The following is a 27,656-nucleotide window of genomic DNA, read 5'->3' on the forward strand; positions in this document are numbered from 1 at the left end:
TTTTGAACATAAAATATAAATCATGATTAGCACAACATTGTTTTCCTTCTGTCTGTATTCCGCTGTTTGATTTTAAATAACAGAACAAAGTTTGACTTCACTGGCAATATAGTAATTGTTTTCTGCATGTGGCTTGTACATTTTTTGTACAATGTTAAAGTTCATGTTGCGCTCACGATGAAGTAAACTGAAAACAATAGGTGCTTTGTGCATTTTTGATAATTTAACAAAACTGTATCTTTCGCTCAAAGGTTGGTGATAATTGTAGAATAACATTGTTCGGTGTGATCAATGTTAGATGAAAATATTTATTTGTTCTAACGTATCAGTTAAATTCCAATTCAAGAAAACAAAGTAGTTGACAGAATAGACTTGGCAATGATGATTCGTGAAGGTTACTTGGATGTTAAGATCCCTGCTAAAGACCGTGGATTTACTCCTTTCAAAGTAAGTAAGTTAGTAACGATAGAATGTAAATAAGTGCAAGAAGTAGGAAAACTGCAATATAAAAGTCCAAATATAAAAGCCCGAAACGCCTATCGAAAATTAAACAAAAAAGGTAACATAAATATATAATGGAAATGTTAATGTAAAATTTGACAACGATAAAAAAACACGAATTGTTCAGTTTTCATTTTCATATCAATAAATATAGTAAACAAGTTGCTAACTCCACTTTTGTGGTTCTCATCAATCTAAAACGTAACAATAACTAATAAAAAAAATACTGCAACAAATGCAAAGGTAATTATGGAAACAATACATGTCGTTAAATCAAGCTAAAATACAATGTAGTGAATTATAATCATGGTGTATTTATAATACGGGTTTCAACTACAATAGTTATAGCTTGTTTGGTTTTTTGAATTTCGTGCAAAGCTACACGCGGGCTACCTGCACTAGCCATCCCTAATTTTGCAGTGTAAGACTAGAGGGAAGACAGTCAGTCATCACCACCCACCGCCAACTCTTTTACCAACGAATAGTGGGATTGACCGTACAATATAACGTCCCCACACCTGAAAGAGCATGTGTGGTATGACGGGGATTCGAACTCACGATCCTCAGATTACGAGTCGAGTGTCTTAACCACCTGGCCCTGCTGAGCACAATAGAGTTATAGATCTTAGTAGCTTCTTCAATACTGAATATATAATAAAAATATAATTGTTATATTGTGTCATTAATTTACCCACTTTATAAATTTGAAACTGAAGAGTTATAATTTTTGTGTTAGGATTTAGAAATGACGTCGATAATGCTGTTACTTAAATAAAATATATACGGTGCTCACCCACAACTGTTCTCTGTTTTAAAGGAGGATTGTACATGAAGTTAAGTAATTGTAAATAAAATTGTCATTATTGTATCACTTTAAAATACTGGATATTTGTTGTTCGAAATGCAGGGTCCTTTGAATTCGAATGATTTTTAATTGTATAAATAGTTTCCACTAGCCCAACAGTTCGCCTGTGTAGTTTTCACTTTGAATATCTAGTTTTGAATCTTAGTTGCATATTGTGCAGCTTCGCGCTATTGATGACAAAACAAATAAATTTTGGCAACAAAGTTAAAAACACATTTACTTTCTGAGGAGTAAAAGACATCGTAGAAACGTCTAAATCCTTCCGATATCCACAAAAGTTTTTCAAAAACAACAACAAAAAAAAAGGAAATGTAAAAAATAACAACAGACGTTCTTCAATAATAATAACTACATGAACCATTAAAAAATAACGGTGAAATATGCCAGAAGTATTTTACAGTGTTACAATTACTGATAAAACTGTTTTCTTTCAATATTTTTTTTAGTTTTGAAAATTGATGCATTAAGTTTTCAAAATCTAGATAACATATTTTGTCCAGTTCAGGGTGGTACCTTAGTTGATCCGACTTAAGTTTCTTACATGCTTTATTGTAGAAAAAATGATATTCTCGACTTCGAAAATAACAGCAGATGACGTTAAACAAAAATGCATTGCAGTTTGTAAATGATTCTTAAATTCCTTGCTGTTGTTGTTTGGAATCTAATGTATGTTTATAACTGGCTTGTTCTCGTTTTTGATTGACAAACTGGCAAAATTAAAGAATTAATCTGAGTACAAATATTTTCTTGGTTATCACCATAAATACGATTGTGGTATAAAGTAGTTTCGAGTAATTTACTAATGAGTATAATTAAAAATCTGTCGGGGAGTGATAAGTTTAAGAACTTATACTACTAAAATTTAATGTTTGATACTCTGCAATTAAAATTATAATTTTGTTTGTAGAATGACGCATGCTTGTTGGCAGTAAATGAAATATCTAAGAGTATAGTGTTTCAATTAGGAAGTTATTTCTAGCTTAATGATCAGTTTCTACATTGTTGTTGTCATCAAATAATCTTCTGGATCTAACTCTCTCACTTTCTGTCTGGTCCCTCGAAGGACAGCAGTAAGAGACTCTTTCAGGGGTTCGATTCCCCTTGCTGGATAAAGCAGATAGCCTGAGGTAAGTTTGCTATAAAAAAACACACACACTATCTGTGTGTATATTAAAAAAACTTCATTTCTATACTTTTGTGGTATTTTCAGATTTAAACCATCTCAGAGAGTAACTGGATAGGAATAACCAAGTTTGTCATAAGTTCTTTTATGGGATAAAATCTGAATTATTTTAACCTTGACAGAGTAAGGAACAGAGAAGACTGAGTGCAATATACCATACATTGAAACAATCTTTATTCAAATGCTCAAAAACAACAGTCAAAACTTTTAAGAACAAATGTATTTTGCTATCTTTATTAGATTTCTTTTTGTACATTACATCACTATCTGCATTAATCAGAACAATGTTACTCCCAATAATTTGTTCCAGACTGAGAATACATGACACTTATACAGGAAAACGATAATACCGATTTGTGTGTGTGTGTGTGTGTGTTTTTGTTTTTTTATATAAGGATGAAACATCACTCACATGACTGATTCTCATTACAAAACAAAAGATTTTGTATCCCTGAAGCATTACCTTACTTTCTAGTGGAAAAGATTAGAGTGTAGCCTTCTTTACACTATGCAATATAATACAAAAACCTTTCCACGTTTATTTTAATATGATACTTAAACTCTATGACTTATCTTTGTGAGTAACAAGGGACTTTTTATGTTATGAACACATGTTCAATACAACATGGATGGAATTTTTGAAAACATCTACATATTAATTAGCGAGTTTAAAAAATGAAAAAGTCGATTTGTTTGTAATTGTAGGATGGTAAAAAAAAGAAAATTATTTTGAATTTATATCAGTGACAGTACACAAGGTGAATCTGTATGCTGTGGTTATAGAATTTAAATAAATATAAAATTTGGAGTTTTGTAAAATATAAAACAAAAAGTCCAAAACTTAGCCCTTTAGTAACAAATATTGGATAAAAACTAAAATACACAACACAAAAAATAGCCCTTTTAAAAAAAATACAAACCAACCATAAAAACATCACATAAAATAACCATTAATTAATTCTATACATATGTATAAAAGTGTTCACATTATATACAACACATATATGACACATGTATAAATTATGATAAAGGAAATGTACACTTATTTACATCTATACAAAGTATATACAGTGTGATATATAAAACAAATTTTAAAGAAATAACAATATACATGAGCAAGGGAATCCCTAGCTTCTTACCTCTACTGGAGCCTCCATAACAGAGAAAGTGGTGGTTTTTCTATTAGCCCTTCTCATTTAGAATATTATTTCTCATTCTACTGAAAGAGCCTTCCAAGTCTGAGCCAGATAACCTTAGAGACATCGGTGTGCACAGAGTAGGGGGCAATTGCACCTTATAGACTGACAAACATACTTCTTTTTTTATTAATTCAATATATATAAATACACACACATAAACACACACACACATAATCATGCTTTAGACTTTATCTGAATATATTACCAGGAACAGTAGACAAAAGCCTGCAGGGAAAAAAACTTCCTCCCAATGGTTCTCTGAAAAAAAAAAAAGAACTATTAGAAATCTGAGAAAATGGCTGTGAAGAATCATCAGCTGTTAATGAATCTTTGAGTACTACCAAACCAGAAAAAACAAAGGCATTGGAAAAAGTAATTAAGTGAAATTGTGAGAAAATATTCGGTTTATATTATTTCATCTGCCCCAGATAAGTTGATAAGCTCATTATTTAAAGGAACCAATCCATTAGCCAATGGATATATTGACTTAAAGCACTGCAGTATGTTGACTGATGCTGGTTCTACAGCTACACCTGTTTAACCCAATTTGGTAATAAAGGCTGGTAAATTGACATGTTATAGCTCCAGCAAAATAAATGGTAAAAGATACACTTACTGTAGAAAGCTTCTACACACCATATAATGTGCAGTAATTGACACTAAGAAATAGTGAATAATTAGAACTAACTTCAAGTGGAAAAATGTGTGAAATATGAGATTAGCTTCAAAAAGCTTCACAGTCTTTGAAGAGGAAATCCATATATACACTATAAGGTAGAGGCAAAGTTTTCATTGATAACAAAAATGGCAGTTACTATACCACAAAGAAGTGAAATCATCATACCAGGACTTATCAAGAATAATTTTACATTGAATGCTAAGGATTAACTCCACTATAGATGATTCATCTGAAACAAAATGGTTAAGACCCTTGGATACTGCAAGTCAAAAAACAACTATAGAAAATACAACTTTTACTGCACGAAATGAATCGTGGCAATTTATTATGTTACCTCTTAAATTATGTGATGTACCTGTTACATTTGAACAATTAGTGTAATGTGATCTCTCGAAACTATGGTGGGATGTTGTATTCATCTACTTAAATGGCGTAATAACACGAGAAGATCTTTGATATTGTTTATGATAAGCTAAGGAAATTTCTGTATTGTTTGAGGAAAGAGAACGTTAAGCTGAATCCCAATAAGTGTGAACTATTTCATCAACAGGCTAGTTTGTATAATTTAGCTCATTTCCTACACTTTCCAGAAAGCTCTAGTCATTAAGCTACATGCTCATCATGTGATATAAAAACTACTTTTAGTTCCACCCCCAAAAAGACCTGTCTAAATTAAAAATCATAGCTTACTATACTGCCCCTCTATGAATTGTGGTATCCTTTAACACTTCTATTACTCAAAGAAAACCACAGTACATTAAACTTGGAGTTTTGTAATTAAAAAAAGGTAACTTTTTAGCAGGTAGATTTACTTTTGGTGGTCTTCTCTAAAACTAATCATTTTTATGTTCTCCTGCCAGAATATTTCTGAAGACAATTATGGTGACCTGTGATTTATACTACTATTTTTTTTCTAGATTCTGCTCTGTTGCCTTATAGATTGGTTTTCTAATTTTGTTTCCATACTTGTTACTAAAATTTAATTCTCTGATGTTTTAATGATTGAGTAGCATACAGTAAGTTACAGGACAGTTAAAGTAATCTCATTCCCAAGATATTATATCCTTTGTTTATTGTTAACAGTTGATTCATCACAGTCTCAAATAGAATGTTCGTTTTTCATGCCAGTAACATTTTCCTATCATCTTCTGTTAGTGGTTTTTCTTTCCTAAACAATTTTGTCTGCAATTCTGAGTTATACGTTCTTTTCATGTGCAATTGAAACCACTTCTGTCCTATGGTTTACTTTATTCATTGTGAGTAATCAGTTGTCTAACTAATCCTTCAAATTCTTCTAGATAGAATTGATATTTTCACATTATATTCTGCAATACATTCATTGTCCCTAAAGAGTATCTTCAGTTGTTTAACTGTGGCTTTAACTGATTAAAATTCCATTGACAAATTGGAAAACTTACTTTAAAGATGTGCACCTACCTTGCTTTAGCCTAACTTAAATATCCCCATTTACTGCAGCATTTATGAATATGCTATATGCCAACAAATCCATTATTTCATGTGGAACATCAAAATAAGATAACTGAACAAGTCTTTCCACAATTTCAGCAAATTTTATTAATGTCTTGTGACACTCCAATTCTGTTTGATAGAGTAGCTACTAATGTCTGATAGCTGTTATTGTTCTCGATCGGAAGATTGCTTAATGTAAATGAAGTTGGTCCTTTTAAATAAGCAATAAAATAAATAACTTGGCATTTATTGTTCAATTCAATCCCTTTAGACATAATTTTGAATTAACCCTGATATGCCTCCTATGGTACCTTCTATTATAAATTGTTGTTTTCTCAATTGAGCTAGCTTGCTAGTGTAGCATATTCATTAAAAAAAAACACCACCAACAAACTCCAACCACACCATGGAATATGAGTAATGTGACAAGAAAAGAAGGTTTATTAATTTGTTTTCTGAATTTCACACAAAGCTATACAAGGATGATTAATTGTAAGTGACTTAATTAACTAATTATAAATTATTTAATTAATTAATGTTTAACATCCTTTGTTAGATAGAACAAATGAATTAACATTTACTGTCCATTTTAATGATAATTTAATTTTAAGTGAATTAATGATTAAATATTGACATGATAACTGTATGTTATACCATATACTTATGGAATTATTACGTGATCATACATCATGGTTGCCTAGCAATGCGCCCCTAATGACACGTCCTCTGATAACAACTTTTGGAGCTATCATTAATTTTTTGTAACATGACATCATATTTAACGGCAGTAATGGTTTGTTTGTTTCAAATTTTGCATAAAGCCACACAAGGGCTATCCACACTAGCCATCCTTAATTTAGCAGTGAAAGAATAGAGGGAAGGCAGTTTGTCATTACCCACCCACTGTTTGGTGTAACGGGGATTCAAACTTGCAACCCTAGGATTATAAGTTGAATGCCCTGATCAACTGGCCATGCTGGAGTAAAACTTAAATAAACCTAATGGAAAAACACCATTGTGTTTGTCATGAAGATCATAAATGTAGCAGTGTAAAGGATGTGCTGTTAGTTGCAACAGGTGATAACCAGTTTCATAAAGCTACCGTTTCCATTAACACCAAAATTAAAATAGTGACATAAAATATAAGAAAGATGTTTCAAAAAGAAAATTGTTAGTATGGAACAAGAAATGTAAAGTTTAAAAATAAAAATACTGGGAATAACTGACATGAGCTGGAGCAGGATTAATAACAAAACAAACAAAATCATATTCTTTGGCAGAGATAAGCATGAAAGGGGAGTTGATGTAACCTTGAATCAAGGTAGAGTAAAATATATACTAGAATACTGGACTATCTCCAATCGAATTTTGTTTCTGAAATTAAAGAATATGCCAATTAGTGTCAACATCATACAGTTTTATGCATCAACAACACATTGACCACAAGAAGATCATGAAATATCTTATTCAGAACTAGAATAAGTCAATCTTATTGTAAATCTAAACATTATAATTATAAAAGAAAGCTTAAATATAATTGTTGAAAAAGGTTTAGTAAATGATATCATAGGACCAGAAATATAAAAGGGGAAGTATGATAAAATAGGCAAATACCCAAGAGATGACAATTGGAAATACATGGTTCCAGTAGTATTAAAGGAGTTTGTGAACACAGAAAAGCCCAGGTGATTGTACTAGAAATAACATTTATTACATTGTAATAAACAAGAGGTTCAGAAATGTATTGAAGTGTTAAATGTAAAAGTGATCACATACTAGTATGTGATACATTTCAAGTGAAACTGAAAAAACATAAGCAGTAAAAGCTTATTTAGATATGGACCTATTATAATCTGACAATCATAAAAGGAAAAGTAGTTCAAACCACTTATTTGATGATGATGGCAGAAGTAAAAATAGGTTCAAACCATGTACTTGTTTTGTGAAATATAAAACAATTAGAATCTCAATGAGAACAATCAAAAGTTTCAATCTCTAAGTAAACACAAGAAACCACTGCAAAAAAAGAAAAGAAAAGAAAAATGTAGAAATAAATGTTTAACAAAGAAGAAAGACATGGTGGCAAGAAGACGACAAGCAAAGGCTAATAATAAAAGTATAAAAAAGTTGACAAGGAGACAGAGTTAAATGCAATAAGCAAAGAAAGAATGGCTTATAACACAATATACTGAAATTATGTTTAAATATAAACAAGACATAAAAAGCATGCATAAAAGGATAAGAGACGTGACTGGAAAAATGTCATGCTCTTTAAATGGAGGAGCATAAGCATTGTTATGAAAAACCAAAAGTCTTAGAAAGATGGCCAGAATACATTAATACATCAATGACTTGTACAAGCTAGTGGATGGGTGGAATTGAGTCTCTGCCTTTCTACTTTTATATCTCAAAGTACCCTTTTCTGAGTCATGCAAAATGCACAAAAGTACAAAAACACATGAATGATTACTCTTTATGTACCATTGGCACCATAATCCTCCTGAACTCCCATTCCACCACCCTCGAAGGTCATGCCTTGTTATATTTGAAAAGTGCCTATCCTGTCAATTAGCCTCTGCCCTTTTAATGTTCTTTGCATATTACTGATGGTGATGGCAGAAGTAAAAATCAATAATACAGAGAAATATGGAAGGACCATCAATAATGAAAAATGATTTCAGAGGATTAGAAAATAGGACTTAAAGTTAGAGGACACAACATCAACAACTAGATTTATATGCAAATGATAGTGTTAACTGCTAAAAGTGAAAAAAAGAGCTTCAAGAAATGTTAAGTAGAGTTACTGGTGAATGTAAGACAAAAGTACTAACATTCAACAACAAGAGAACTGAAATAATATCATAAAATGTATAATTACAATTGGTGGGACAAAAATAAAATTCACCGTTTTAACAATCTAGGCTCATCAATAATATCAGACAGTAATGCAAAGAAGGGGATAAAAGAAGAATATGAATATCTTACAAATTAACAAAGCTATACTGACAAACAAAAATATACCAGTAGGAGTAAGGAAAAATAACTAATAATGTTACATCAAACATATATTTATGTATACAAGTAGAGAGAAAACTTGAAGTAACCAAAACATGGTTCTGAAGAAGAATGCTGCAAGTAGCATGGACTAGGAAGAAAAGTAATGAACAAGAACTGGTACAAACTATACAACAACAACATTATCTAAACGATAAAAAAAGAGACAAGCTGAGTTCATAGACCATGTGATGAACAAAAGCAAGCAGCACATAGTAACAAACAATAAGATAGAAGGAAAGATAAGCAAAGGAAATAAAAAAAATACACATGTTTGATACATTCTCAAAATGATTAGGAGCCTTGAATAACTACACAAAATTGTTGAAGAACATCTGGAACTGAAAAAAATTAATAGTCATAATCATCAACACTTGCATGAAGACATGACATTGGAAAATAACATGAAAGAGTAGTGTAATTGAAATAATCCAAGTAGCCCCTAAAGTAGTAGGTGAGCAGTAGTGGTAACAGGTGGAGATTAAATAGACCACACACCTACCCTTAATTTTGTCCTGAAGAATAGTGCTTGAAAGTGTTTCATCATTTGTTATTCAAATAAATCCGAATATATGTGACAATTATTAATCTTAAAATCTGTATCTCAAACAGCCAGTATGGGTATTAAAACTTTTATGAAAATAAAGTATAAAACAACATTTCAGCCTTCAAAATATTGTTCTCTACTTTATTTTAATAAAAGTTTTAATACCCATACCAGCCATCTTGAGATACATTGTTACTTCAGGTGGGTTTCACACCACAAATCTTAAAATCTCTTTTTCTTGCATTATCAAAACAATTTTACCTTGATTTAAACCAATTTTATATCTTACTTCTGTTCCATTACATTTCAATGTGAAATTCAAATATACAATAATCTAAAATATTTTTACAATGTTTTATATTAATTGTTTTATTTCTTGATGACCAGAAACTTAACTTGAAATAAAAATGTGTCTCAGAATGACTAGTATGGGTATCAACACTTGATATGGAGAGAACAATCAAACCTTCCTAGATCATCTTCAGGTTAAGATGATCTAGGAAGGTTGAAACATTGTTCTCTCCTTATCAATGAAAGTTTTAATACCCATACCAGCCATTCTGAGATACATGATTGTTTTATTTGTTTGTTGTTAAACAAAAAACTACATGATAAGCAAGCTGTGTTCTGCCTACCACAGGTATCAAAACCTGGTTTTTAGCAAATGTTTTCATACTTACTGCTGAGCCAACGAGGGCTTCCATAAATTCATATGGTAATGAAAGAAATATAATTAATTGCTTTGAAGAAGTAACATCATTTTAAATATTAACTTGTACAAATATCTTAATTCAATGCAACAGTGAATTTCATATCCATCTAGTTTCACTACAAGTTTTGACATAAAAACAACTCTAGCAAATATTTTTAATTTTGTGACTGTCTGAAATTATTATAAAAAGTAAAAATTATATTGCCCTAAAAATAAACAAACATGCATATATATATATATATATATATATATATTTATTCAGTCTCAAACTTACATGAGAGAAATAACTGAATGAATTATTTCATTATTAGAAAGATAGTTCTTAGTGTTCAACAATCCACAAAACATGACTATGAGATACTTTAAGAAATAATTGATAAACAACTTTATCACTCTTAACCATTTTAAGATCAGTGGTAAGTTTATGGATTTATGATGATAAAATCCAGGATTTATTTCCTAAAACAAAATATCTTATATGGCTTGAGACAAATACAGAATGTCTCAAAGTTCTGTACTCATAGGAAAAATCCACTGTAACCTTTTATTTTAGCAATTATTCAAATTGCATGCTATCCCCTTGTATACACACTCTACTCATCCATTATAAATATTTTCATTTTTCTAAAAACTAACTAAAAAAAAAAAACAGTTATAACTATTACAATGGCCATGAGGATGGACTTTGAGACACCACATGCATCTGAGTTTTAAACATGGTGTTAATTGTTTTTAATCTGTTGCATTACCTAAACTTTATATGGGGTTTCTATCAGAATGAACCACCTACCTTAATTGTTTCACATTTAACATGTCATGATGAAAAAAAAATTATTGAATGTTTGGTGTAGGACTCCTTGTTTACATATACAACTGAATCCTTGTAAAGAATAAAAATAAGAGGCAACAGTGACAAACAACTTGTCAAAAAATATGTAATAATAGGTCTGTTGATTCTTTAAGCATCTTACATACTTGAGCAAGTCCTTGACTATATAAGATTTTGAGAGACAATACTTTTACTACAAATTATCTCTGTTTACAGAAATAACTTTGATAGCATAACTTATATAATAAATATTGTTAATTTATGATCACTCATGTAAATGAAAACCAAACATTAGCTCTGCAATATAGCTAATTTATAATGATTAGAATGCATTGATTCATTAATTGGATATCATCATTGTTACTATTTTTTGTGACTCTAACTCTTAACCAGTGATAACCAACACAACACAGAGACCTTTGAAAAGCATTAACAAGAAAATGACCCCATACACCAAAACTGAGAGATGGACTTTGTGAGTTACAAACATATTTCATTAACCAACATCCAAAATTACCATATTGTTCACTCATCCTCAAATTATTTCTTTATATTTTTATTTTAAACATAAACCATTCTTACGTTTTGTTAATAAATTATAAACCTCGGGGGCATGCCACTGAATCAAACATCTGACTGGGGGCTATGCAGGAGGAAAATGTCAGGAACCACTGACTTAGATGACATATATATGAACAATGAATATATATATGTACAGTCATGTGAAAAAGTTAGGACACCCTATGAAAGCCTGTGTAGTTTTGTAACATTTTTGGATATATAGATATGTAATTGCAATTTTAACAATACTGAGAGATTATAGGAATATAACTAAACAATTAAAACTAAAGAAACGACTTTTCAAGATCTTCTGTAAAAGTAATTCTACAAAAATGCATATTCTAACTGAAGAAAAAGTTGGGACACCCCCACATTTATTCCCACATAAAATGGCTCAACTCACACACAGGTGTATCACACCAGGTGCACATGATTAGAAGATCGTTACTCAGCATTTTGAATGAGGCTTGCCCTATTTAAACCTCAGATATTTCGTTTGTTGTGCTCCTGACTGTTGAAGTGAGAGTGTGCATCACTTCGAGTCGTTGTGTTGTGTCGGCGCTGTTTGGCAGCCGTTTCGTGAGTGTGTGTATGCTGTGCAGTGTAGGTCTGTATGGCCATCGGCCATACTCTATTCGGCCGCGGTCTATCCGCTTCGTGGTGCCCGCGGCCACGCTACCTTCGGCGGTTATAGACGCCGTGAACGTCGCTTGTTGGACCAGGGAGACTTTTCCTTGGGGGACCAGCATGTGCCTGTTGAGCCGGCCAGGCAAAACATTACGTTGATCACCCTCTGGTCGGCCCCTCATGAAATGTCCCATGACGTCGTCAAGGACGTATTGTCAGCGTATGGGACTATACGCAAAATCGAACACGAGGCGCAGCAGTATCGACCCAAGGTGTGCACAGGGAACAGGCGTGACTATATGGACATGCGGACGCCGGTCCCTAACTTCAGTGTAGTAAATGGTTTCCGAGTGACGTGTAATTACCCGGGCATGCGTTGTCTGTATCGCCACTGTGACCTGGAGGGCCACCTTCTGGCACAGTGCCAGTCCCCGCAATGCGGGATATGTCTGGTGTATGGACATGTTGAAGATACATGCAGTATCATACAGTATTTGTAGTGGTGGCCACATGCCCTCGCGATGCCCGAGGCGTGTGGCGACATATGCCATGGTGGCTGTGGGGCCGCCGTCGGTTGCGTGGCCCCAAAAGGGTAAGGGCGAAGAGGGCGGGGGCGACAGCTCCTCCTCCTGCATTGTCTGCAGTGACTATGGGTGGGGTCCTCGAGGGGGCGCTTGTCCGGGGAGGGTGTGTCGCGGTCCCCTGAGGAGGATCGCGTCTCGCCCGCCCAGATTTTTACGTGTCTGACCATCTGGCGTTTCTCACCACATTCCGGGATTTTGTCCCCGTTTTTCGGGGCCCTGGTGTGTGGAAGCTCAACGTCTCCCTCCTTGCCGAGGATGAGGTTGGGAGACGCTTTGCTTGCCATTGTTCTGGAGCTCTGTTCTGTCGAGTCTGTCACCGGGTCTTGGTGGGCGGGTGTCAAGGAAGCCTGTGCCTCCTTGCTGAGGAAAGCTGGTATGCGGCTTTTACGGGCCCGCCGCCTGGCCTTGCAGGGCAAGGAGGACACCTTGGCTGCCTTGCTTCGTGGCGGACTGACGGATCGCTGCGTTCTCTCGAACATTGAGACACTCCGTCGGGAAATTGATTTAGATTATTCCAAACCGTTCTGTGCGGCGAGCGTCTCTAGTATTATCGAGTCACTCGATCCCAGAAGTGCCACCAGAATTCCGTTGTGCAAGGCACGGGAGATGGCTAAGACCAGACACATCTCCAGTCTGGTGTTGGAGAATGGTCAATCGTCATCTGACATCTCCGACATTCTGGACCCGTGCCTCGGCTATTATCGCCGTTTGTTTTCGGCTTCACCCGTGGACGAGGGGTTGTAGGACGACATTACTCGGTTTTTGCCCTCCTTTGTCCGACTTTTTGACAACTGTCTGGCTGCGGGGTCTCTGCCGCCGGGAACGCTAGACGTGCTAATTACACTTATCTGTAAGGACCCCAGCCAGTCTGAAGATCTTTCCTCGTGGCGACCCATTTCTCTCCTGAACGTCGATGCAAAGATCATTTCTAAGGTCCTGTGTGCCCGTTTGGGTGTGGTAATGCCTTCGTTGGTCTGCTGTACTCAGACTTGTGGCGTGCGGGGCAGAAGTATCTAACAAAATCTGGTGCTTCTCAGGGGCTTGTTCCATTACATCACGGATGAAGTACAATTGAGTTGTGTCCCATATGTCACACCCAGGTGGAGTCTGTCTTGCACAGGTTAGTCCTCTGTCCGACATCGGCCGAGATCTGGGAAAGGGTTGCGGGCCTTTTCCAGGTCCAGTCGCTCTCGGCGGAGACCATCCTGTACCTGTCCCTGTTCCCAGCCACCTGGCCTCTACCTTTCAGTACACTATTACCATCTTCAAGTACGTCATCTGGCTTGCTCGGAACAACTGGGTCTTCGAGCAGGCTCCAGGGTCATACTTTTCAATACTGGGCAGGGCCAGATATCGGCTGTTACTCCATCTGGAGGCATATTATCAGCGCCTGGGTTGTGGAACATTTTACCATTTCTGGCAGCCAGACGTCTCACCCCTTTGTGCAATGGTGCCTCCACTCTAGCTTGTGTTTTTTCTTGTTGGGTTTTTTTCATTTGTAAATATTCATGTTTGTATATATTTCATGTTTTTTTCTTTTGTACATATTAATGTTTTTTTTTCCTTGTTTATATTTCACGTCTTGCCTTTCTGTCCTGTTTTCTTTGTTGTGAATAAATTCAAAATGAGTGCAAAAGAGCTGTCTGAGGCCTTCAAAAAGAAAATTGTAGAAGCTTATGAGTCTGGTAAGGGATTTAAAAATATCTCAAAAGATTTTGAAATTAGCCATTCCACTGTCTGGAAAATAGTCAACAAGTGGATGGCTTTCAAAACAGCTGCCAACATGCCCAGGTCTGGTCATCCAAGCAAGTTCACCCCGAGAGCAGACTGCAAGATGCAAAAAGAGGTCTCCAAACACCCTAAAATGTCATCACAGGACCTACAGCAGGCTCTGGGTACTGTTGGTGTGAAAGTGCATGCCTCTACAATCAGAAAGAGACTGCACAAGTTTAACTCGCATGGGAGGTGTGCAAGGAGGAAACCTTTGCTCTCTAAGAGAAACATCAAGGCCAGACTGAAGTTTGCCAGAGAGAATGTAGACAAAGACCAGGACTTCTGGAATAATGTTCTTTGGACAGATGAGTCCAAAATTGAATTATTTGAACACCAGAACAGAGGACATGTTTGGTGTAAACCAAATACAGTATTCCAGGAAAAGAACCTCATACCAACTGTGAAGCATGGAGGTGGAAGTGTCATGGTTTGGGGCTGCTTTGCTGCAGCAGGACCTGGACAGCTCACAATCATAGAATCCATCATGAATTCTATTGTGTATCAGAGGGTGCTTGAGGAACATGCGAGTCCATCTGTAATAAAATTAAAGCTGAAGCGGAACTGGACTCTGCAACACGACAATGACCCAAAACATACCAGTAAATCCACCAAGGACTGGCTGAAAACTAAGAAATGGAGAGTCCTGGAATGGCTGAGTTAAAGCCCAGATCTTAATCCCATTGAGATGCTGTGTGGTGACTTGAAACAGGCTGTACATGCAAGAAACCCCTCAAACATCTCACAGCTGAATGAATTCTGCATTGAGGAATGGGGCAAACTCTCTTCAGACTGATGTCAGAGCCTGGTGGATGGCTACAAGAAGTATCTCACTGCAGTTATTTCAGCCAAAGGGGGTAACACTAGCTATTAGGGGGTAGGGTGTCCTAACTTTTTCCTCAGTTAGAATATGCAATTTTGTAGCATTACATTTACAGAAGATCTTGAAAAGTCTTTTCTTCAGTTGTAATTGTTTAGTTATATTCCTATAATCTATCAGTATTGTTAAAATTGAAATCAAATATCTATATATCCAAAAATATTACAAATATACACAGGCTTTCATAGGGTGTCCTAACTTTTTCACATGACTGTATGTATATCACTGAATATACTTACTCTTATGTGAGTAATAAATGTGTGTGTATGTATACCACTGAATACTTACTCTACTTCTGAGGCTCCTTCGGCATTTAGAAATTTCTGATTTTCTACCAAATGAATTCTGAAATAAACTGTTATACATGTATGTATTTGAAATAAAACAGATAAAATTCATCAATTTTGTTTACTGATGAAGGCTACTGCAGTGGAAGAGTCCAACATATTTCACATACATCACTTGTGTAGATAAACACTTTAATGTACTCTATTACTTTTTTTTTACTAATACCATAGTAGTAGTAATGCTATTATTGCAGAAAATGTAAACTCTAGTGATGCATTTAGATTCATTTATCTTAATAGTTGAGATTTGAATCATTGTTGCTACATTTAATTATAGTAATTGAAGATTCTACAAATTTCTTCCTTTTTAATACGTGTATAAATCACAATTTATAGCCTTGGCGACATCGATTGGTGCGACTTAGTTCCAGTTTACAACCTGAAGATAAAGAATCTCTAAAAGTTTATATTCAGGTGTTAATGGTGGCAGGCCCATGGATTCACGGCACATCAGAGAAGTCTAACTTGTACTTAGAACTAACATCAGAGGATACTGTAGTGTTCAGATGTCACTCTCGAACCCATAAATATGCTTTCGTTGTGTCCAAACATGATAAACCTCTACTTCACTTAGCTGGAAATAGTGAAACTGAAAGTCAAACATGGATGGCTACCTTAAGGGCATCTCTGTGGCCACACTCACCTATATTTGAATTAGAAGCAGGTGTGTAAAATTTGTCTGTAAAATTAATTGGTTTCCTTTAGGTTGACATTTTCATTGCTTTATTCTTTTCAGAGCTTAGTTAAATCAAGATGGTTAAAGAAACTATGACAAATATTGTTTTAAATTAATATTTTTTGTTTTCTAAGATTTAATTACCTTTAATTGTTTTGTGGTGGAATATTTACCTAAAAATAAGCCAAACTTTATAAACATGATGTTAGGAAAACACGTAGATTGAAGAAATCAATTTAATACAAAGATATGAAATTCTTCAACCAAAGTGCTTTTGAAACATGGGCCTTTCTTCTTCAAGGATAAACTTAAATATCCTGAAAAATAAAGACCCATTGAACTTTATGATGATTGTTCAGTATACTTGCAAACATGTCAAGTAATTATACAATTACTTTATATCAAAAACCCCTCTTTAATGGGATTCCCATGTGCTCAACCACTCTTCACCATGACAAAAACTTAGACTTTGCTATGTGTGTTATAGATTCTATGAAATGACAAGCTGTACCTTCTTTAATTGCAATTCATTCATAGAGGAATAGTTCTCAGGTCTCAACTGAGGATAACCATAAGGAATGCAATGTTCAAACTAATTCCATAGATTCCTAATTAGACTGAGATCTATTAGTTATGTTGACCAAGAAGATAGCCAATGAGATTGCTGTATCTTTCAAACCAATTCTAATATGCACGAGATATTTAGCACTATTACAATAAAAAATCCCTTGTTTATCATAGTGGAAAAGTAGCATTAGGGAATGGGCAATAAAATAGTTGAAAATTTTACCTTTCTAAAGCTATAAAAATACCCAATTTCTGCCACAAAAACGTTTTTAACACTTATTGCACCACTTTTAGAAGCCTGCATTGTGTGAACAGTATAAAAAAGGCTAAATGCCTCAAATTATTTTTTTCACTCTACCACAGTAAATTAAAATGGAGAAATGATTCATTAGGCTACTGCATGCTTCCAGCCATTCATCATACACAGTTTGAGTTCCAAGTACCAAAGAAAAAGCGTTTTCCTCTTTATGTAACTTTTGAACTAATTTTCAGCTGGTCCATGACAGTTACTGTAATTTTGTTGTTGTTTTTTTTACATGGGATGGTTGGACACAGTGAAATACTAAATGTTATTAAAGGAATCAAATCTATCTGATCATTTCATCTTCAGTCACTAGTAGTCAATAATCACAGTTTTCATAATGGCATGCATACTCTCTTTCAGTTGTTGTTGTTTATAACTATTAAAAGCGGTATTCCAAAATTTGTGTGTGTGAGTGAGTGTATGTGCAATGAGCCTTAATAGTGCATACAACCAGTGTTACAAATATAAACACACACACACACATTGTTGTGCAATGACATTTAAGGTTATTCTTTGTGTAAACTTTTGTGTTAAGTGCTAAATTCAGTTGTGCTTTTATAATTATTGCTTTGTTGTTAATAGAAATACAAACTGCTGATGTGATAAAACTGTATAATTTCATTATCCCTGTAGCATGGGCTATTACAGTATTTTTAGGTGGGTCCACTTTATAAAGACACAAAATAATTGCATACTTGCACTGGATGCAAGATGAAGATCTTTTACTAAACTTGTGAATTAGTTTTAAAAAAAGATTATTCTCCAAAGATGCTACACAAACTGCTTAAATCTAATGATTTTAGCTTGAAAAGAAACTTCAGTTTTACCCATAGTGACTATTGCAAACTACATAATTGGTTATTCTCATTTAATATAGAATAAGCTGTAACCTCGACATATCACTTGACCAGGCAGTGAACTTATCTAACCTGTTCTAAATCTACAGTGTTACAACAATACCCACAATGAACAGAGCAGGTAATATCAAATAATAAATGAACAAATGTAGCTGGAACAAAAACAACTTAATGACTTTCTGCACCAAGTCTTATATGAAAACTGCATATATTTAGAATAAATGACAGATTTTGAAAAATTCTACATTAAAATAAGAAGATATAAACACATGGTATGCCTGCATACTACATTTTAATACTGCCCGAGTTGAAATTTAAAAAAAAGTGGCATTCATTTACAGTCACAATGAAAAATTAGGACACCCTATGAAAGCCTGTGTGTTTTGTAACAATGTTGGATATATAGATATTTGATCTCAAGTTTAACAATACTGGGAGATTATAGGAATATAATTAAACAATTAAAACTGAAGAAAAGACTTTTCAAGATCTTCTGTAAATGTAATTCTACAAAAATGCATATTCTAACTGAGAAAAAAGTTAGGACACCCTACCCCCTTATCGCTAGTGTTACCCCCTTTGGCTGAGATAATTGCAGTGAGATACTTCTTGTAGCCATCTACCAGTCTCTGACATTGGTCTGAAGAAAGTATGCTTCACTCCTCAATGCAGAATTCTTTCAGCTGTGAGATGTTTGAGGGGTTTCTTGCATGTACAGCCTGTTTCAAGTCACCACACAGCATCTCAATGGAATAAAGATCTGGGCTTTAACTCAGCCATTCCAGGACTCTCCATTTCTTAGTTTTCAGCCAGTCCTTGGTGGATTTACTGGTATGTTTTGGGTCATTGTTGTGTTGCAGGGTCCAGTTCTACTTCAGCTTTAATTTTCTTACAGATGGACTCACATGTTCCTCAAGCACCATCTGATACACAGTAGAATTCATGATGGATTCTATGATTGTGAGCTGTCCAGGTCCTGTTGTAGCAAAGCAGCCCCAAACCATGACACTTCCACCTCCATGCTTCACAGTTGGTATGAGGTTCTTTTCCTGGAATGCTGTATTTGGTTTATGCCAAACATGTCCTCTGTTCTGGTGTCAAAATAATTCAGTTTTGGACTCATCTGTCCAAAGAACATTATTCCAGAAGTCCTGGTCTTTGTCTACATTCTCTCTGGCAAACTTAGTCTGTCCTTGATGTTTCTCTTAGAGAGCAAAGGTTTCCTCCTTGCACACCTCCCATGCAAGTTAAACTTGTGCAGTCTTTTTCTGATTGTAGAGGCATGCACTTTCACATCAACAGTAGCCAGAGCCTGCTGTAGGTCTCATGATGACATTTTAGGGTCTTTGGAGACCTCTTTAAGCATCTTGCAGTCTGCTCTCACAGTGAACTTGCTTGGACAACCAGACCTGGGCATGTTGACTATTTTCCAGACAGTGGAATGGCTGATTTCAAAATCTTTTGAGATCTTTTTAAATCCCTTACTAGATTCATAAGCTGCTACAATTTTCTTTCTGAAGGCCTCAGACAGCTCTTTTGCTCTCACCATGTTGCTTACTCTCACTTCAACAGTCAGGATCACACCAAATTAAATGTCTGCAAGCAAGCAAGCCTCATTCACAATGCTGAGTAATGATCTTCTAATCATGTGCACCTGGTGTAATACACCTGTGTGGGAGTTGAGCCATTTTAAGTGGGTATAAATGTGGGAATGTCCTAACTTTTTCCTCAGTTAGAATATGCATTTTTTTAGAATTACATTTTACAGTAGATCTTGAAAAGTCTTTTCTTCAGTTTTAATTGTTTAGTTATATTACTTTAATCTCTCAGTATTGTTACAATTGAGTTTATATATCCATTTATCAAAAATTGTTATAAACATACACAGGCTTTCATAGGGTGTCCTAATTTTTTCATACGACTGTACATTAAAAAGTGTATGTGCTCTTAATATATATATATATATATACACACACACACACACTAGTATTTAGGAATATTTTGTTTTCAAAACATCATTTACTTATTTACTCCTTAAAGGACAAGGTAGTTGTAAATTCAGTATAGGTATATGGAACATTTTGTAGAGCAAACCACATAATATATAGGCAAAATATTTTGCATACATACATGAAGGATTACAATAGTTTCTAGATTTACATCTAGTTTCTCAAATATGTGTCCCTAATTGATATGCAATTTATATTAACTATTGTAATACACTGAGCCAACTTGTGTAAAATACAAAAGCTAATAAAAGACACTTCGTTAGTACAGAGAGCATTTTGTCCTTTTCTATAGTCCCAACTACTGAACTAAACTAAAGCCTACCCTTATTATTCAAATATCTTTCAAGCCTTCCCTGAAACTATTTAAGTTAACTGCATGCACCACATTTGAAGGTAACCCATTCAAACGATCAGCTATCCAATTAGAAACAAAGCTTTCTTAGCTAAAGATGACTCTTACTTTGCCAAAATTTATATTTATGTCCACTAGTTATATTATTCTACCAAAGGAAAAAAAACAGATGATGCAAGAACACAGTCAATTTCCTTAATATTAAGCACCTCAGTTACATTCACTCCAATCTTCTCTTTTGTTTCTTTGAGAGAACACTTACACAAATGTTATCTGGTCCTTGTACAACAATCTCTTCATTCCAAGAATCATTATAGTGGCCTTCTTGTGAACTATTTCTGACAGTTCAATCTCTGTTGCTATGATAAAAAACTTAGTACACCTCAATTTTATTCTTATGTATATAATTTAAAACTGTTAAAGGTTTTCCCAACATAATTATATTCATACTTCAGATTACGATATACTACATGTATTACTTTGCCTAATTAATAGCCATCTACCACTTATTTGGCCAACTCACCAAATAATGCTTACAGTCAGAATCACCCAAAACTTTAATATCATCAGCAAATTTACATAGTCTATTGAAGTTCTCCACTTGTCATATTAATACAGTTTGACTAAACTACATATATAACAACACTGCTTTCTTCCATACCTATGAATAATTTTGAACAAGCTTTTTATGTGGCACCTCTTAAAGTGCTTTCTGAAAAATCTAGATACATCATACCCACATCTGTTTCCTCATCTATAAAAATAACAATACTAATTAAAAAAAAAAAAAGTTAAAGGATAAAAATTGCAGGCAACAATTAGTTTTAAACACATATTTCAACCTTACCTGTGGATACACCTTTCTAATAACAAATTAGGAATAAAATTTCCAACATTAAAGTACAGAACCAAAACTGCAACTTCTTGGTTAATTTCACATTTTAAGTTACCATTATTGTGACTAACATTTAAAGTAATGAAAGTTTATTGTCTTTCTAACCATTATATTCTAATGTCTACCATGCAAATATTGAAGAAATTGGGAAGCTTGATCAGAATTATTAAAGATGATAAATTATCATCAACATATCTATGGGCATTTTTGTAACCATCATTTTTCTTGAAAGCACAAGGTGCCAATCTTGTAGCCATAGCAACACCATCAATCCAACTATAAAGATTTCCTTTCAAAAGAAAGTGAAATTCAAGAGTGGCTAAGTTCATTAAATTCAGAAAAACTGATTTAGGAAGTCAAATTATTGAAAATATTGTTGTAAACCAAACTAGCCCTACTGTATGATCTTTTTTAAATGTATATTCTTATATAATGATAAAACACCAAAATTAGCACAATGCATGTAACTATAAAACTTCATCTGCTATTATTAGTTGTAATGCACAAAGCTATACATTGTGCTATTTGTGCTGTGCCCACAACGAGGATTAAAACGTTTTTAGAAGTGTTAGCCTTCAGACTTAACTGCTGTATTTCATGAAATAATTTAATGATATCCTCTAAGGTCCATTACTGGTGGTAAATGTCTTCAGAAATTTGACTGAAAAACCAGCTAAAGTATGTTTATACATTCCAATATTAAAAAGTATAGGTCACAACAGATATCCTTTTTTATGAATTTTTGGTAGTACATAAAAACATTCTGAATGATTACCTGTTCTTCTAATGTTAAAATACCATCTTTCTTTAAGAATATTTTAGTTCTTAAATTTCATTGGTTTTCTTTACAACTTAACTTCCATTAAAATATCTTCAGCTTTATTTATACATTTGTCTTTTTCTAATATTACAATGCTGTTTCTTTATGAGACTTGAAATGAGAACACTTTCATTTTTACTTAAACTATTTAAAACTGTAAAACCTCAGGACTTAAATTAACAGCTTTCTTTTATAATCACGCTTAAAATTATTTAAAGCAATAACAGCTATGATAATGATCTGAGTACCAGTATTCTATAACAACATTGATTAGGTTTAACCAAGTATGTTGATATGACAACAGCTACAAGTACTATCCAAACTGTAGAAAGTTATTCTCAAACTTATGCTTATAATGAGTGTTAAATTTCAAACCATGAGCAAAAACTCTTTTCAACATAAATCCAAATGATTGAAAATAGCATTATCATGTATTTATATGAATGAATTTCTACCTAACTGTTGCTTGAACTGTTCAACTTAATGTTATTTTTCTTTAATCTTTAGAAGTAAAAACCAGGCTTCAATACTTGTAGCAAACACAGAATAGATAGCCTGTTGTGTAGTTTTGTGCTTAACCTCCAGCAAACAAACAATCATAAAAAGAATATTGTATTTTGTAACTTGTAAAGTCAAGTGTACAAAATCCAAACAACGTACTTGGTTCTCCAATAACTTAAGTGCCTCCATGGCCTGTCTTGAAAAAGATTTAAGTAACTGGTTTTTGGGTAATGTCAAAATTAAATGTTCCAGTTTTATTACACTGTATATAGTGAAAAAACTAAAGAGCTATGAATTTTTAGTCAATGAAAGAATTTTAAACATTTACAGTCATAGAGAAAAATGATATGCAATTTACTTTTTTAAATGTTAAATGTAATCTTTCAGCATTCCTGAATAATAAATAAATAAGCTAAGTATTAGAACATCATGTATACTTAAGTCTTCTAAGTATTCTGTTGTCAAAGGTGTTCATTATAACAAATCAGTTTAAAATGTAATTAGAAGAGTGTATCCACAAATGCAGTTGAGATGCGTATTTAAAACTAATTGTCGCCTATGTTTTATTTTAGATTTAATGATAGAATTTTACAGCCAGGATTTGTAGTTAATAATTTTATTCTTTTTGCTGTCACCAAGATTATATCAGTTCTCATGAAAGAAAATTGTTAATGCAAGTAAAAGATCATGCTAATCTAAGATCCCCTATTAAGCCAGATGTATTTGAAAATGCCCTGGGACCAGCAAAATGTGACATTATTGTCCATTTTGATTGGACAAATGATGATAAAAAATTCTGAATAGATAAATAATTCACAAGCTGAGACCCAGGATTAATGGCTTTGAAATAGCTAAGAAAGTGCTTTCATAACCTTAATCTAACATTTTAGCTTTAATGACCTACTTATAATTTAAACCCCACAGTTAAATATTAGTAATAGACCTGAAAGACTTAAATTATTCAAGTTCTTTTCTATAAAAAGGATTTATCAATTTCTTATGCTCATCAGTTATCTCTTCTGACTTACCCTTTCATATATCATTAGCCCCTATTTTCACTATAAAGATGGCATCACTAGTATGTCACTTGCTCTGTGAGTTATATTTTTTACTACTGTACCTGAATAGATTAATGCAACTTTTTTTGCTGCTTCTTTGCACCACAGCCTATTCTGTATACCCTCCATATTAAAGAATTACTTCTAATTATAATATTTTTATAATTCTCCTCTTTATACTTCCATTTTTGTCTGTCTTCTCTCTCTCAGTCTCTCATCTCCTTAATACAATTAGATTCTCTATTGCTAGCCATAATGATACTGTTTCTAACAACTATTAGTAACTACTGAATCTTTCACAAGCAAAAGCTGAGTTCCTTTCAAATCCTTTTGCTACTTCCCACAGTTTGTCCTTCTTTTTATTTATTGCTTCTATTTGGAATAATCTCAACCTTCTCCTCCAAATTGCATATCCAATATTTAAATTACACATTTTTACTACTAGACTCCTTTAAAAAGTAAACCAGTCCAGAGCTCTCAGATAAAATCCATTCCCTTTACTTATAGTTATGAATAACAATTTCTAAGGTCTGATAATGAAAGTTAAGAACATTCAGGAAAAGTAACAATATCAGTTTAAAGCATACCAAAATGAAAATACAGGCATGTACATAGACACTAATAATTAATCAAAGTAATCTTGAAAGTAAATTTATAATACAAAATAACAATGCTAAAGGTACACAATTTAAAGATAGTACAGTTCAAGTTATTTAAGTATCTGTAATATTGTTAAAATGTTTTGTACAGTTTTCCAATATAATTATATTTGTTCATTTTCACAATAACTGTCAAAAGCATTGATAAATAGTATTGTGTGATATCATTGGTTCATGTAATTTTATTGCTTAATTTAATATTGGTAAATAAATCAGAAATATTCAATTAGTTCCAATTTTGTGGCTTTCAAACATGACAAGATCCAGCTTCATCAGACCACTGCAATATTATCAAGTATAATTTTTGAAAAAAACCCAGTAAAACTAGTATTTAAGAATTAATATTAACTTCTGACAATTAAATCCTTTTCAGTTAATCTAATGTTCTTTCTTTATTCTATTTCAGCTCTATCGACCAAATATGAAGTATCAGTCATTGATGATGAGTATGCACACAGAGCAGGCCTACTTGGAGCCTTTGGTTATCTTGCAGTCACTGACAAAAAGCTTGTGTTGACAAATCCAAAAACAGGTGATGTGATCCAGGAATGGTACTTTAACACCTTACATCGCTTTGCACTGGTGGATCAAGGACAGAAAGATGACACAGGGAAAATATTTTCCATAGATATGAACAAGTAAGTAGAACCTTTTTTGTGGAAAAGTTATCAAATTGTGAAGAGTTGTATCATCTAAAATGTACATTTATATGATAGATTTGCTTACTAACCTTTTCACAGTATTTTACTAATTGAGACCTAATACTAATTATTATTATTTTATGACTAATTAAGTTATACTGTAACACTTTTAGAGAAAGTTCCACTGGTAGTGGTCGAATGTTTTTCTACAGTACTCAAGCGAAAGAGATTCTTCAAAAAGTTAATACTGTTATTCAGCAACAATTGGAAAGATCAATCACAGAGAAAACAAAAGACAGTCAAGATCTTCAAGGAATAGTTCAAACATGGGAAGCTGAAGATTACTACAGGAGACCCAATTCTGTAACACGCAGCATTTTAGATTGTCCTAATTTTATTTTCAACAAGTCACTCACACCTACTGACCACACCTTTAAGGAAAACAGTTTGAGAACCCACAGTAAGGACAGACCTAACACATTATCTTGGATATCTCTGTCAACATACTCAGATTCTGGAATTTCAGGTTGCTCAGATCAACTAGGTTGGAGCCTTTCTTCTAATCACACAACTGAACAAAAATTTCCAGAAATCTTGAACTGCAGTTTAACTTCACTTCTAAGTGAACATTATGATAATGAGGATTACAGCAGTGAGTCCTCTAGTATTTCTTCTATACCAGTTATACCAGAAGATATCTTTCACGAGTCATCAGAAGATGTTTTAATGAAAAATATTTTTCATGACATCAAAGCAACAAATAGTCAGCTGGGAATAGCTGATTTATTTAGTAAAGAACAACAAAACACAAACAATTTTCTATATGGAAATTCTAAAACCAAAATGAATATTACACATCCAACATATAATCTCAATACCAACATCCAAAATAAGTATTTTACAGAAAAATTTAAAGTTTATTGTGAACTTAAGAGACAGAGGTCATATGAAAACATTTTTCTTAATCACAGCAGATATTCTTTCCCATCAAATGAACTACAAAGAGCACTTTCAGAGTCATCTTTAGAAGAAAATCAGAGCTTCTTGACAACATCTGCTTTTGTAGACCCAGACTGGTCTAGAAGGACGTCTTTAGTTTCCCAAAGTTCTCACACATATGCAGAAATTGGATCAGGGTTATCATCAAAACGTCCTAGCATTGCAAAAGAGGGAATTTATGAGGACCTAGAAGAATTGAGAGAAGAGCTGTTCAACAGACTATCAGATAAAGATAATGTTGATATTGAAAAACCTCCTCTACCACCCAAGGTAATTTCTAGAAATGATTGCTCAAATACAGGAAATGGCATTTCATTTTGTCAAGAAGTTATTGTTCCAGAATCTATTTGGGGCAACAGTTCCAAAACTGAAATGGAAGAAGCTATGATGAATGCAACAATTCCTAAATGTAACATTTTGCCCAACAAAATAAAACTAGACACTCATAAAAAAAGAAAAGGTACATCAGACAGTAATGGAAATGGAAAATCAAACATTCACCATCTAGAAAAAGATCACTTTAAGTTGTTATCATTCAAAAATCATTTTTCAGAGGGAGATATAAGTTCAGCAGTTGAAAAGTGTCAATGTAACAATTTACAATTTTCAATGCTGCCAAGTTATAATTCTGTGCATGCCTCAAACAAATGCAAATCACAAGAGGCACAGGAGAGAGAGCTTTGTAAAGAAAATTCTTGGCCTTTTTATTTTCGTCCACGTTTTAACACTTCACCTAAAGTCCAACAAATTCAATTGGTGCCATCCCTTTTATCAGAGTTAGACTGTCTGGAACCAAAGCATAAAGATTTAGGTAAATTTCTTCAAAACCAAAATTGGCCCTCCTGTGGAACACTGTCAAACAAAGCTCACAAGCATATGCTAGACAAGAATTCTTCAGAAGTCTTTGTTAAAACACAGTCTAATATCTTTCACAATCTTCCAACAGTTAAAATGAATCAATTTGTCTCATCTCCAGAGGGTCCAGGTGAGCCTATTGGTGGATTTTCAAATTATTCAAGTCTTGTAGCTAATCAGGACTATTGTTACATGCTTCCATTAGTTGAAAATTACAAGGTCACATACCTTTATACAGCCAAAAGTAAACACACCGATTCTTGGTCTAATAGCAGACGTCAAGATCAACCAGATGAAAATGGATATATAGCAATGAAATGAGTAATCAATACTTTGCAAACTTCACCTCCACTAGAAGCAAAGACAGTACATCTTAGTAATAAACTAAAACAGTTTTAATATGTGAAATTCAAGAAGTTCATATAATAAATTTAAAAGGTACTTGAGAACATTCAAAGAAAGAATTACGATTACCCATTTACATTTTAAGTAAAAAATTATCAGTTTTTCAAAATGTGTTGTTAAGTCTACCTCAATAATAAGAATAAATTATGGAGCATTTATGCCATTCTCAGAGATTAAATTTTAGAAATATGTTGAGATCCAGGGGAATAATATTAAAAAATTCGAACTCTTTCAAATTTTATATTTTTCC

General features: G+C 33.6%; 1 protein-coding gene and 1 long non-coding RNA gene across 7 annotated transcripts in view; one reads left to right on the forward strand and one right to left on the reverse strand.

The window, feature by feature from the left end:
- The window catches only part of LOC143238524 (uncharacterized), a 62,585-nt gene that overhangs the window by 31,868 nt on the left and 3,061 nt on the right, over positions 1–27,656 (reverse strand). For 2 of the 4 annotated variants that reach the window (XR_013020623.1, XR_013020625.1), the window contains exons 2-3: positions 3,954–4,006; positions 3,689–3,850 (exon numbers count right to left, since the gene is read on the reverse strand). This is a non-coding gene — a long non-coding RNA (uncharacterized LOC143238524). Of the gene's footprint in view, positions 1–3,688; positions 4,007–27,656 lie in introns of all 4 variants that reach the window. The other 2 variants (XR_013020622.1, XR_013020624.1) reach the window with 2 other exon arrangements.
- LOC143238522 (uncharacterized) lies at positions 176–27,452 on the forward strand. Of its 3 annotated transcripts, XM_076478815.1 has the most exons (5): positions 370–447; positions 2,430–2,493; positions 16,145–16,472; positions 24,913–25,144; positions 25,321–27,452. In XM_076478815.1, the coding sequence occupies exons 3-5, from the start codon at positions 16,229–16,231 to the stop codon at positions 27,320–27,322; spliced, it is 2,478 nt and encodes an 825-aa protein (XP_076334930.1). In that variant the 5' UTR covers positions 370–447; positions 2,430–2,493; positions 16,145–16,228; the 3' UTR covers positions 27,323–27,452. The 3 variants fall into 3 exon arrangements, with proteins under 3 accessions (XP_076334931.1, XP_076334929.1, XP_076334930.1); XM_076478816.1 differs by lacking the exon at positions 2,430–2,493 and having other exon boundaries at positions 176–451; XM_076478814.1 differs by lacking the exon at positions 2,430–2,493 and having other exon boundaries at positions 176–447.

Source organism: Tachypleus tridentatus, chromosome 13 (genome assembly GCF_004210375.1).
Source record: "Tachypleus tridentatus isolate NWPU-2018 chromosome 13, ASM421037v1, whole genome shotgun sequence".
NCBI lineage: Eukaryota > Metazoa > Arthropoda > Merostomata > Xiphosura > Limulidae > Tachypleus > Tachypleus tridentatus.